Genomic DNA, 14,233 nt, shown 5'->3' on the forward strand with positions numbered 1-14,233 from the left:
TTCCTCCCATTTTATATTCCTCTCTAGGGCTGGGATTAAAGGCATGTACCACTACTGCCTGGTTTCTATGGCAAACTAGTGTGGCTACTGGGATTAAAGGTGTGTGTCACCATTGCCTTGTCTGTAAGGCTGACCAGTGGGGATGTTTGACTCTCTGATCTTCAGGAAACTTATTTATTTATTAAAATACAAATGAAATATCACTATGTCTCTCATTTCTATCTGTCTTTTTCTATACAAAACAACATGCATTTATATGCACTTACAAATATGTTCAAGGTGTTATTATTCTCTTGCTAAGATAACTTTGATTGTGCATTTCCAACTTCAGTAAACCTGACTTGTAAACTGAGGTAGTAACCATCTTCTCATGGCTTTCAAAACCTTGCCAAGGCTTTATTCATTCAATTAGAAATAACACAAATTAAAACTTTGAAAAGGTTACTCTTTAAGTGGCTGCAAAGAGCTACCTTATATTCAATATCTGAGCTGCTGGCAATAGCCTCTAGTGGCCACCACAACGAACCCCTCAGAATACAATGCATTGTATTAAACATTCAAAACAATAAGATTTTCATTGTACTTGATAAAGTATGTGCTGATTTAAGTATATAATGGTTCTAACAGATGGGTTTATTTATTTGTTGTCTGTGGGTAGTCACAGGCCACATCATGGATACAGAAGTCAAAGGGTAACTCAAGTGGTCAGATTTGGCAATAGGCACTTTCAGTTGCTAAGCCATCTTGCAAGTCTCCAAGCAAAAGACAGTTTTGACTTAAGAATATGCCATATGTACATTGCAGAAACACAGACATTGCTGACAGTACCTAAATAATGTGGCTCAGTACCTTCAATGTTCCTCTCTGATGATTCCTACAAAATCAAGCTTCTTTTTGTTTTATAGGTTCAGATATTTTTCATAAATGTCTTGATGATAATCTAATGACTTCAAGCCTTGTTTTTCATATTTATTATAATTCTTATACTACAACCCCAACCGCTGGTGATCATTATGGCTAACTTCAGGCAGGACTGCAATAAGTGCAGGGAACCGTGTGGCACGCTGAGGCTTCATGTTAGGTAACCTGACCCTCTTTAAAACACGAGTAAGCAAGAAACCCATTCACCTCGCAGAGTTCAGTATCAACAGAAATGTCTCTGGCTGTCCCTGAGGGATAGTTAATTTAAATTTTAGAAGCTTAAAGGATGATTGAAGTGTTGGTTAAATATTTAAGACTATTAACATAGACTAGGATAGGATGTCACACATGACTACCCATGTCATCTTTTGTAACTCTTTACTTGTATTCTTGTTAACTATTTTCCTCTGTTTTCACCAACCTAAGGTGGTAGGAATTATCCGTGGAGCCTGGAAAAGTGAAAACATACTCATCTCTAAAAGAAGGGGAAAATGATTTTGATAATTAGACAGTTTAACCTAGGACCATGCAGTAACAAATTAAATAATCAGTTAGTAACACATAGAGTGCAGGGAGACAACGTTCAGAGTGTCTGAGCAGCTGAGTACGCCAGCTGAACTCAGCATCCTCCCGGGACAGGGTGACACAACACACAAGTAGGCGAGATGTGAGCAGAGCAATTTCAGTGCTGTAAGCCCTTTCGTTCCATTCTCTGGCTCAATAGGAAAAATGATTTAGGAAGAATCTAAAAATTGGCTTTAATCAAAACTGGTAACTATCGACCTATATTTTCTCTATTGAGGAAAGAGTAGTTGTCATTTGTTTAGAGAAGATAGATGCAAGGGAGACAAGTATCTGTAGCCTGAGGTCAGGGACATGGGTACACACGAGTATACACCAGGGCATCAAGAAAATGACTATAGTGGAATGGGCCCAGCCGTGAAAGAAAGTGGAACATGGGGACTGTGTTAGCCAATTAGGCTTGATCCTGAATGACAAGGGGCCCTGTTAAACCTAGGTTCCTCCTGAACAAATGAAGAGAATTATTCTGAATTGTTATCAATAAAAATAAATAAAATGGATATGTTAGAAAGAAAAATGTTTGATGATTAAATTACTGTTTGATCTTAACTGTCTTTCTAAATAGCAGGAAAATGATCAATTATGGAAGTTCTCAGGCCAGAGAGGGAAGAGTAACCCTCAGACAGATTTGTACTGGTGTAAAAAGAAGGCAGAAGAGACCAGTAACTAGTCCAGCCTCTCTCACCTTCATGCTGTCAGCAGCGACAGCAAATGAAGAAAAACAATCACATTATCTTCTTCCTTTATTACTATAGGTCATTCCAGAATAGTCAGGGCAGAAGGCCATATTGTAAAAGAATTTCATAACTAAAACAATGTAATAAGAATGCCTATAAGGTTGAAAATCTTTTTATTTACCAAACCAAGAGTATGATCAATATTGTATTTAGCAACTGGAGAAAATACAACTAAAGAAAATGGTCCTGTAGACTTTGGAGACATGCAGGATGTCACATAAGTAAGAATGACTGCTGCAAGGTCAAGACGTTCTAGAGTTCTGATGATAATTGCAGGCCAGAGCTGAGGGAAATTCTAATCTCTTCCAGCTTCATTTCTCTCTCTATCTAAAACACGAAAATGGAGATGCTGATGGAGCCAGAATTCTAGACTCATTCTATCTCTAAACTTTGAGTCATGCAGGCTCGATAAGAAGTTCAGAGTCAGTTGTCTTAGGTTTGATGTTTCTGTTCCTTTCCAGGCTTACCCACTTCATGGCAACAATAGCAGCATCAGTTCAGCTATCCAATAGGACTAGAGATTAAATAAGGAAGTTTCTGTAGAGGTGTCTGATAACTGTAACCCCATTTTCATCCTTGTGTCTGAACCTGCACTCTCCAAGAAAGAATTTTTAGAGTTGGTAGGACATATTCCAGGGTCTATTTGGTATCAGAGAAGATGTAATTACACATAAGCTACACCTGAAGAGTGTTTGCTTCCTAGGCTGTTGGATTTATAACCTTGCCATAGTTGGATAGCTTAGGTTGTTTTGAATGTAGATGCTGTTATTTGACAGTAAGAAAAATAGGTATGTTTTTCACCCAGTTCCACAGAAGATAGAAGTAAAACCCTGGCCTAAATCTACTCGGCCATGTTAAGTGGGGTTTGTCCCTCCAAGATTCAAGTATGGTTTTCAGGATGGCCTTGTTGGGTGTGTGAAGACACTAAGAAGGGCCTGGCAGGAGGTTCTTAGGTCACTGAGGGCACATGCTCAGAAAGACTGAAGTATTTTTAGGGGACTCCTCAGTTAGGTGTAGTAAAACCAGTTGTTATAAAACCCTGGATTTGATTCCTGAATTACTCTTTGACTTCCTTCCTGGTGATGTGATCTTTTGTTTTGTCTCATGAACCATCACTGTGGTGCCATTTGCCATGAGCCTTTAACAGAACCAAGATGACATGGCTGCGATGTCTTTGATCTCTACAATTATGAGTGGAATGAAATGTCGTTATAAGGTCATCCAGCTGCGAAGTAATTCATTATAGTAAAACAAACAAACAAACAAAAACCAGAATGCTAATAGCAGTAGTCGTTAGAAGTAGAAAAAGAAACAAATGATAACTGCTTACGCTTTAGAAAACATCAACTTAAAAGTCTGCATTCAGACTGGGATAATGGCTACCGACAGAAAGAAGGAAGGCTACAGGAATCACTTCGCTGACTCTGAGGCTCGGCAGTTGGGCTGATTCTAAAGATGAAGGTGATTCCTATAGTACAAAATGTTGGGAAATCACCAAGCATAAAAAGTAAAACTTAAGGGGCTTGGAGGTTAAAAGACCTGGTTGCTCTTCTCAAGCATTAGAATTCACCTCCCGGTACCCACACGTGGCCCACAACCATCTCTAGCTCCGGTCTCAGCGGATAGTACACCCTGTGTTGTCCTCCACAGACAGACACGCATTGAGGCAATTTAGCAAATGCTAAAATTAAAATAGCAAAAACATTTTAACAAATTAGAGAACTTTTTCAAAGCAAAAGAAGTTCATTTGTAAAGTTATAAGAATTTTAGTTTCAATATCTATAAATGAGAATTTATAAAGTTACATATAAAATAAAGAGAAGTTTCTAAGAAGCTTATCAAAACTTTATTTTATCAATGAATGTTCATTATATAGATTATAGACTTTTTTATAAATATAGATCCAAAATAACAAGTATCTATGAGTGATGGCACTCCACAAAGCAAAATACATTGGCTAGAAAGACAATAATGGATGCAGATATGGCCTTGCTGTCCATTAGAAAGCAGCTCTGTTCCTCATGCCCTGATTCCTGAGTCATACCTGTACCCTGGGGTACGACTGCTCCAAATTCACGATTAGTCTATTAGAGTTCTCCGAGCTTGCTGTCTCTCATTAAGCACTAGTTTTCCTTTCTGGACCAACATTTGTTCCAAGTTCAAGCCCAGGTAAGTAGCAAGGAGCAACTGCATCCAGAGGACAGGGCAACCGTCACCTGCTTAAAGTGAGGGACAGGGACAATGCCAAACTCCAACTAAAAGATGAAGAAAATGCCAATATTATTTCTCAGCATACTTTGGTCTCTTGCCTCTTCTTATTCAGAATAACCTGACTTTAAGATGAAGACAGGAGGAATTTCTCGCTGTCTCTTCCTCTATGCTAATATGTTAATACAAAAGATGTATGAATGTGTTTAACACATAAAGCAACAGAAGTCACTCATGTCTTCCTTTCTAAATTTAATTTTACCTTAATTACATGTAGGTGTACTGTACTATGAACTATGGTTTCCTTTTCTTGTTTCGAAATAAGAAAATGTATTTAAGTTTTTCCAAACATACAGAGGAAGTAAAAACACTTGGTTTAATATTCAGAGGGAACTAGTCATAACTCTTTACGTTACTCTTTGTGATTAGGATTCACACTGCAGACAAAGATTAAAAACATCCAGTCTTTCAAATTAATATATCTGACTGACTTTCTCTAATGTTCCCGCTTCACCTGCAGCACATCAGACAAGGTAATAATTTATGATAATCATATGAAAATATACAATTAATATTCATCACCTCTCATTCCTCATCACTTTAGATGATCAGTAATGCAGAGTGAAAATGCTGTCAGATTTCTAATTGCTTTGTAATGGGCTCGAAACAGGGAAATCATTAAAGGCAAACAATCTGTCATTTGTCTGTTACTTTAACTATCTATCACACCAAAAAAACTCATTAAAGAAATTGCTAATGAGCTACAAAAGACTGTACTCACCGTGCTTCTTGGCAGATTAAAAAGTAATAGTACGAATTGCTCGCCATATTTTTTAAAATACGATTTTTGTCTGGAAATTCATCAGCAAACAGTTATCCAGTTATGTCAGCTGTATGCTTTCATCATTCTGGCATGGGCTCCATCAGTGTAGAAAGCCCATTAGCAAAGGAGACTTGTTTTTCATCCATCTCAAATGATTAAACTGGAGGGTTCCAAGCAGAAGCTGCAATGCTGAACGTGTTTATCACGAGTAAAGTGATGCAAGAAGTAAAGGGCACCTCAGCAGCCAATATGCTGAGGAGAGGAATATAGTTTAAAATATGGGGTTTTCAACTCATTTCGTTTTTAGACTTGAACTATGGAAGATGTAACACTATATTTTTGAATCAGTATATTTTCCTACATATTAGATTCAACTACTGAAATTTATGCATCCTAACATTAAAGTCTGCATAGTAACATCAACTGTTTTGAAATTTTGATAATATTAACTAAAACGAAGACGCTTCACAATATCACCGTGGGCAGCATTACTAGGGAAACAAATAGTTTCTTTAAATTTTTATGTCTCTGTCCACTCAAGTTTTAATGATGCCACAAATTTTTATTTTTATTTCTTAAGGACAACGGAGCAAACACACACAAAGCTAGGAATGTTTTCTTGGTTATGCAGTGCAGATGCAGCTTATTTCAGAAGAGCATCTGAGTAAGGAAGGCGGCGCTAATCACATTTCCGTCTCACTAATCATGCAGCCAATGATGGCGTTCACTTCCCGTGATGAAAGACAACGCCTTCTCCTTGTGCATCCCCATTCAAACACAGCCACATTCTAAGCCAGGTGCTGCAGTAAACATGCACTGGTGAATTCCAAACTAACTCCAAAAGGTTCCCTAACACCCTGGAAACATCTTCATTATACACTCTAATTGACTTAAACAGACTTCATATCAACTATTTAACACATTTTAACCCACAAATTAACACCCCCTGATCATTCAGATTAGCCTTTCTTCTGTGAGTCAATTATATGACAAAAATAAACTTTTTCTAAAAAAAGTAAAAATGGAGAAGGAAGGATGTTATAAAAAGCTGCATAATTGTGTTTTCTCTCCTGTCGAAAGAGATTACCATGCATTCTAGGGGACCTAAAAAGTGTGGAGAACCCAGGGTGATCTCAAGAAGAAAGATGCAAGAGGGAGTGCTGAGAATAAGTTGGCATGTAGTATGATTGCCATAGATGGAGTAAGGACAGCATCTCTTACTGGCTCTGGGATGATTGCAAGACAGGCATGAAGAATATAGGAACAAGAACCCCAGGTAGAATAAGACTCCCCAGTTATCCAAAAGCACAGATAAAACAGAAGTTAAACAAGAGACCACAGTAGCCGGTGTGATGCTCTGGGATGATTGCAAGACAGGCATGAAGAATATAGGAACAAGAACCCCAGGTAGAATAAGACTCCCCAGTTATCCAAAGCACAGATAAAACAGAAGTTAAACAAGAGACCACAGTAGCCGGTGTGATGCTCTGCTGAGATGACAAGAGAGCAGAGCAGGTTTAGGGGAGAAACAAAAGCTGTTTTGAAAAGACAACGAAGAATTGTTATGTCAGTCAGCTTCCTGCTATCACAACAAAATACTAGAGGTAACCAACTTGAAGGAAAGAGGGGCTTGTTTTGGCAAGTGTTTTAAGTTTCCAGGTCTGTAACAAGGTGGGGCATCAGGGCAGGAACCATGGCAGTGGAAGCCACTCCCTTCGTGGTAGCTGGGAACTAGAAAGACAGGGCCGCACAAGAAAGGGTAAAGGGAGATAGAGTCCCAATATTACCTCCAGGGACATGCTTCCAGTCCTAACGTTTCCCGTTCTTGATCCCACCTCCTGGTGGTACCATGAGCTGGACAATAATTAGTATGGCTCATTGGGGGATGTTTGAGAAAGAAACTATAGCAGTTGTCCATTAGATTGATTTAAATATTGGATAAGTTTTTATGACAATCAGCCAAAAAGAAAAATAAAGTGTTTCTAATTCTTACCACACATTTCTCCTTCCCTTTAAAGTGTTACTGAATGCTGGACACGCCCACACATCATCATGATTTAGCTTCATGTTGATTGAAAGCTTTCAGTAATTCAAACAAGCTGTTCTGCTTTGTACCTGTAAGCGACCATTGTCAGTTCTCGGTATTCCCGCACAGGGTACTTGCAGTTGTTTCGGCTGTTTATGTCTATATGCGTCTGCCAAGATGAGCAAGATGCAGCCAACACTGCCTACTGCCACTCCATATGAGGCACAGCGCAAACAGAAACTATTTGTAGACTGAGTAAGCAAATAAAGGCTGTTCATGTGCCATAGTATTGCTTTTAAAATCTCATGACTAGCTAGTTCTTGGTGGCTTGCCTGTCTTCCTACTAAGGTTTGAAGTTGCTTTAGATATAATTTGCCTAATTTCAGAACATAACTGTAATACTGGTGATAATTACAAATAAATTTAGCTGAGCTTAGTGATAGGAAAATCCTAAAAAATCAGAAATAAATACAAGGAAAATTATAGTTGGTAATGAAATATCTAGAGCAAACACATGAGTGTAATGACAAAATGAATACTTAACACAAGCACACAGTTGCTGTTGCTTGGAGAGAAGGTAGTGCTATTTGATGGCACCTTTGTGAAGTACAGTCTACTGGGAGATCCTTTGGCTATCAGAGCTGTGTTCCTTTTCCTTTCCATTTTACATTCTGGTCATGAGGCAAAGAAATTGTTTTCTGTTTCACACTGTCTGCCTTTGTCAGCTAGCACCCACTTCTACAAGAAACCAAACACTATGTCTACATAACATTAATCTAAAATGTACAAAACTGTAAACAAAAAGAAATCTTTTTGCTTTCCCCAGTAGTCATCTCAGTATTTCATTGTAGTTGCTGAAGCAAATACAACTGTCTATAAGGTAAGAAGCATAGTTTCCTAGTATCATATCAATTAACGTTCAGTGGACGTTCATTTATAGGTAGATTCATATTAACATGATGGATAGAGAAATGGACTAAATTTTGACTACTTCTACAACCCAGGGTTTTAAACCTTCATAAGATTATCTCTTTATGTGTCTATAATGCTTGATCATCATCTCATAATCAAATTTTATGCCTACTGTTTTTATAGAAGGTGTGGACAACATTAACTAAGATGGTTTTGCTGACGCTTTAAATTTATGCTGTAGCCAAACTAAAACACTAATTCAACAAATACTTGTGTGTGGGTTTACTTTTCTAATTTGGTAGTTTCTGGTGTTCAAAAGGTACTGAAACACTGCCACAAGTGCTATCTTAAAACTAAGAAGCAAATATTTTACTAGTACTAGGAATAACCCTTACTAAGTACTTACTGATCTCAGGTACAACTGTTTCACTGAAGTCCCACATCGTGATGTAGGAGGCATCATGTGTGCAATTGTTTACAGAGGAAGAAAGCAGGGATTAACACAGAAGGATTAACTCTTACAAGCTCTCACTGTCAGGAAGAGGCAGAGATGGAGCTGGAGTTAAGCAGCTTGACTTCAGAATTCATGTACTTAACCACCACATAATAGTTTATGTTTCTTTTAAGAATATTTTTACATTTTTTCTATTTTTAGTTAATTGTAAGTTCATGTAAGTGTGTGTATCTTCAAAGGGTAGAGATGTTCGATCCCTCTGAAGTTGGAATTACAAGTGATTGTGAGCTGCTCAACATAGGTGGAAGGAATTAAACTCAGATCCACTACAAAAGCAGTATGTGCTCTTAAGCACTGAGCCACCATTTCAAACCGATAGTTTATATTTATGCTATGTAAATTTCACATATGACAAATAAATTTAACTCTGAAAATAAGGCAGTAAGAAACAAACCTATTGTAGAAACTTGCTGGCAACCAAACTGATTCAAGGCTTTCCCTGAGGCCCTGAAAAGGACCTATAACCATGAACATGCTTGGCAGAGCCAGAAATAGCCTGGAACCAGAGCCTTTGGAGCTTTTCCCCAAGTCTCTGATGTGAGGAGAAGGAACATAGTTCCTCATCTAAAACAATGAGCATGCTTGGAAGAGCCAATAATGATCCAGGGCCAGGGTTTTTGGGGAGTTGAGGCTTACTTGAGAAACCAACTATCCCTCTCAAAGGGCTATGGTTATCAGTACCAAGGCCCCTGTGAGGCACTTGAGATATCCTGCATTCCCTTTATGCAACATTGCTTGATTAGCTTCCTACTGAGTTCTTCCTATTGTATGATGTATGACAGCCTTCTGCTTATCATGTCCTGTCTTCCCCCTGAAAATTGTATATATGATACTATACTTCTTAATAAGTGTAGCATAAGACATAATTTGTACCTCCTGACCCCAGATTTCCTATCTTCTTTATCGTCTCTTTTCCCTGTCTAGGACCCTGTCACTGAAGAATGAATTGGTACAGATTAGAAACTCACTAGAAGTTGGAAGAGTGAGTGAAGCAAGACAGCTCCCAGTGTTCAGTTTGTCTAATAAGCGAGGTTCCTTGCTCCACACGACTGGTCATCAAACTGGGGGAACAGTTACAGAACATACCTTTAGAGACAATAGCATGTCATGGGATCAGAGGAGTACAAATGACCTGCTATGAGTATTGAAAGAAGTACTTTTTCAAGACTTAGCAACTCTAGAAGGTAAATTAGTGCCCGAATAAAAGGTTAGGATTTTAGGGATGGAGAGATGGCTCAGCAGCAGGTAGAAGATTGCTGTCAATTCTAAAAACCTGAGTTTGGTATTCAGATCCCTCATGAAGATAGAACAGCTGACTCATGCAAGTTGTACTTTGACCTCTAAGGTATGCGGTGGCATACCCACACACATACAAAAGCATACACAATAAAAATTAATGTAATTGGAAAAGAGGACTTCATTCTCTAGACCTGCTCTGCTCAATGCCATAGCCATTAGTGACATGAGGCTACTGAATACTGGAAACAGTAGTCCAAGCCAAGATGTGCTGAAAAACTATATATCAGCTCCTAAATGATTATATTTATGATGATAATAATCTAGATATATGTGTTAAATATAATATTTCAAGAGTCACATATGTAGCTTGTATTGGTGGAATACTTTTCTATATTTCTATTGGATAAAGTTCTAGATACAAGGGAATTAATGAGCAGTGACAGTAACAATCACTTTGAGGGGTTTATCCAAATGTCAATGATTTGGATTATAGGAAAAACCATCTGTTTTTTCAGTGAACTAAAACAACAACAAAAATAGTTCTTAGTCAAGGAATTAGTATGATAAAATTCATTTTTAGAGACAGACCAACCAGATTCAATGTTTCAAGTGTTTGGATAGAGATCTAAGCAAACTATCCCTAAAACATCTTTGAAACAAGCTTAAAGATCAAAAGAGGGTTTTTATATATTGGATGATATCAATTAACTATTGACAGTTTTGATTGATTAAGGACATCTTGGAGATAAAAAGAAAAAATTGATAGCAAGCTAAAATACTTGGATATAGATGCAAAGCATTTAGGATTTCCTGGGGGATATTAAGTAAGTGGCTAGAATAAAAGAGATAACACAACAGCCTAATGAAATAGTATATCAAATTTTTTGTTCTAAAAACTGGACTTCTTGAATATATTTCTGTATGCAAAGAAGGATCAAGCAGGATTGTTTGAGGAGAGGAATGTTTAATGGGGGATTTATTATTGTAGTGGGAGAGATCCATAATACTTTCTTCTGGTGCTTTTGGCATTTTGGTAGGCCCAAAAGATGGTTTTCTAAGTCCGGGACTGAAACTAGACCCTCTCAGCATTAGTATAATGATCTTTGCATTGAACATGACAAAATCCAGTTGAGAACCTACTCTCTCCTTTTATATTTATATTTTAAAGTCAACCGCATCATTTTGCAACTCCTCATGTATTCTGCAATGTTCATAACATTAAAAGAATTTATCCTATTAGATTATTTCAACTTAGTTTTATTTTCAACGCCTCTTAAGCTGATAGAAGCTGGTAGAAAAATACAATAAACAGAAAGTATATCTAAGCAAGCAGCAACACCGAAACCACTTTGTATCTCCAAGGGAGTGCATATCATGTTCTCAAAACTAAGATGCTTCTTGTCTCTAGATATATTGCAAAGAAGAGACCAAGGCAACGTGAGTAAAAAGGAACACAGGAAAGATGAGAGGAGAGAGAGACAGAGAGAGAGACAGAGAGAGAACGCTCTCTCTCTGTACACTCAAAAGTGCTCACATGGAGTAACCCTTACCTAAAAGACTCACAAAGGAGAGTTCATTCTGGTAAGAGTGCTGGTTCTACACCTGCATAATTACGTATCTGGCTTTGATCCCTCCCTCATTTGTTTCCTCATCTACAACTAAGTAGCTGTAGCAACACCTTCCAAAGTTGTCTCGGTGGGCTGAAGTGAAAGCAAAAACAGAGATAGTAAATGTGAAGATATTTGAATTTTTAGAAAACTTTAAGTCAGCTGCTTAAGTCTAAAGCGATGATTATTAGGCATAATTTATTAGCTACCCTCATCCTTATCACCAATTCCCGGCCCCCAGTATCAACCAACAGGACCCGAGTTACTCAAGGTAAGGTAAGTGGAACCTGGGATGAAGGGGCACCGCAGCAGAGGTAGAAGGATGTGACATTGTTGGAGCCGGGGCCAGGGAGAATTTGAGCAAGACGAGGAAAGGCATTCTCCAGAGCTCCTCTCACAGCTGACAGAAACCTCGGAAACCTGGTCGGGTTACCATAGCGACCGCGTCGGGGAAGGGAGGCGGGGCCCTTCGGATATGTGCACCGACAACTAGGGCACGACTGGAAACTCATTCCCGCTGAACGCAAACTTCCGGCGGAAAGGAAAGTGGGTTCCGCTCTTCGGCGGAGGGGGCTCACGTTCGCCTGTGAAGCCTGGTGAGTCTGACGCTGTGTGGAGCCAGTGAAGTTACTGGCCAGAGCTGGCTGGGTAGGGTGGACTGTGGAAGCCTCGGGTCCTCAAACTCCAAGTCGGGCAACCCGGCTGCCTCATGGTGAACTGGTTTCTAAAGCAGGGACTGTGGCATCCTGGCGTGCACAGCTTCGATAGCGATGTCCTTGTCTGTCAGCATCTTTGCCCTAGCTGCCCTTTCCCTGAGCCTGTGCTGTCATTTCGTGAGGCCTTTCATTTACTCTGGAAGAAGTGAACAGGGAAAATTCAGAGGCTATGTATGCCTCAACTTCATTTTCTTTGACATTCGAATTCTTTATCCATAAGCCCCAGTGTTTTTAGTGAACACTTCTATGGTAGTTTTACCATTAGATTATATGAAATACCTTCTTAGAAGTTCATCCATCACCGAGGCTCACTATTAAATTCTCTTTTTATGACACTGTGAATTTATTTAAAAGATAAGCATATATCGTGATATATCTAGCAGGTTTTCTGTACTTCCTTGTAGCCGTCCTTATACACGGCATTTATGAGAATTAAATGGAACTATCGACTTTCTTGGATTTGCATTATGATCATAATTTACTCAATCAAGTAATAAAGAATTTAGGAAGGGATATTTCGTTATCCCGATTGTAATGAATTGTGATAACATTTCTGTTGCAGCTTTTCTGAGAAGGTTCACTTCAAAGGCAGTGATGGCTTTCGAGCAGACACTCAAAAAGGATTGGTACAGCATTCTGGGGGCAGATCCGTCTGCACATGTGTCAGACCTAAAACAAAAGTATCAGAAACTCATATTACTGGTAAGTCTTTTTTTTTTTTCAGATTGGAAATCATGGCGGGCAAAAGTTTTGTTTTGTTTTTAATATTGCCAAAAATTTAAGCTTCAAAACATCTATGTAAATAGGAATCTAGGTATTTATTTGTTCAGCTGAAAATTTAATAGTAGAGAAAAAGAATTTTGTTAGGTGTGGGATAGCATGGTAATGATTGAAGTAGAATCCTCTGGCTCTATCACTTTAAGAACTTAGACCACTCTTTTTTTGTTTGTCTCAGCTAGTGTTCAATGAAATAATCCATATAAAATGTTTAAAACAGTTTTTACTTAATAAATGTTAAAATCTACCAATCATTAGACACACTGTTGAGTATTTGAAATGTGTAATTTTCTGTGTGTAAAACTGAAAATGTGTAATAAATATAGAATGTGCACTGGTCTTTGATGACTTGGTACAAATAAGAACATAAAAAAATCTAAACGATTTCTACTGATTATAATTAAAATGATAATAGTTTCTGTGTACTGGCTGTTGCATGGGTATTTGTGTGTTTTGCATATAATATTAACTTTTTCAGTAATATTTTTATTCTTTGAGAATTTCATATAATTTTGATCATATCCATTCCCCTTCCTCCAGCTTCCCCCAGATATACCCACAGCTCCCTACCAACCCAAATGCGAGTTCTCTTCCCCCCCACCCCCAGTCCACTGACTTCCATTTGTGTTGCCCAAATATTCTCAGGTATGGGACCAGCACTGGAGTGTGGTCTACCTATCAGGAACCAGACCCTTAAAGAAAACTGACTCCTCCTCTACCTGTAATTATCAAATTCCAATAACTCCTCAGCTAGGGGTGGGGTTTTGTGCTTACCTCTTCCTCTCCATCCTGGAATTTATAATAACAAAATGCTGCTTCATTTCGTTCATGTTTAATATGTACGTGCAGCCTTTATATAGAGCTTAGATTGTTTCCTATTGGATAGTGATAATTCAAGCCTTTTTATTGTTTTTGCTAATATTCATTTGTTTTTTAAATTAAAATGGTACATAAAATTATCTAGAACCTTTGAGTTGTCCTATTCATTTATTCAGTCATAGTTTGATGTTTGTGGGTCAAGGTCGGTAACCATGTAATGGTCTCCATTTAGTTCAGTTTACAAAAAAGAGCCAAGAATCATTATTTATGTAGCATTGTTTGTGTAGTCTAGTTTATGACAAATATAATCTCTGATATTTTGCTCAAACTGTGTTGATTGGGAAAGGTGCCT

At 38.2% G+C, this 14,233-nt stretch overlaps 2 protein-coding genes across 2 annotated transcripts in view; one reads left to right on the top strand and one right to left on the bottom strand.

The window, feature by feature from the left end:
- LOC125406552 (doublecortin domain-containing protein 1) overlaps positions 1–11,995 on the bottom strand; it is a 202,922-nt gene extending 190,927 nt beyond the window's left edge. Inside the window, 1 exon segment of the mRNA XM_087910886.1 lies at positions 11,857–11,995. The gene's annotated coding sequence lies outside the window, so the exon portion shown is untranslated.
- A 65-nt stretch (positions 11,996–12,060) lies between these two features.
- Positions 12,061–14,233, top strand: part of Dnajc24 (DnaJ heat shock protein family (Hsp40) member C24) — a 41,817-nt gene continuing 39,644 nt past the window's right edge. Inside the window, exons 1-2 of the mRNA XM_048443690.3 lie at positions 12,061–12,165; positions 12,848–12,987. Of these exons, the coding sequence (XP_048299647.1) occupies positions 12,880–12,987 (108 nt within the window). The 5' untranslated portion in view covers positions 12,061–12,165; positions 12,848–12,879. The remainder of the gene's footprint in view (positions 12,166–12,847; positions 12,988–14,233) is intronic.

This window comes from Myodes glareolus, chromosome 10, assembly GCF_982192425.1.
Source record: "Myodes glareolus chromosome 10, mMyoGla1.1, whole genome shotgun sequence".
Lineage (NCBI taxonomy): Eukaryota > Metazoa > Chordata > Mammalia > Rodentia > Cricetidae > Myodes > Myodes glareolus.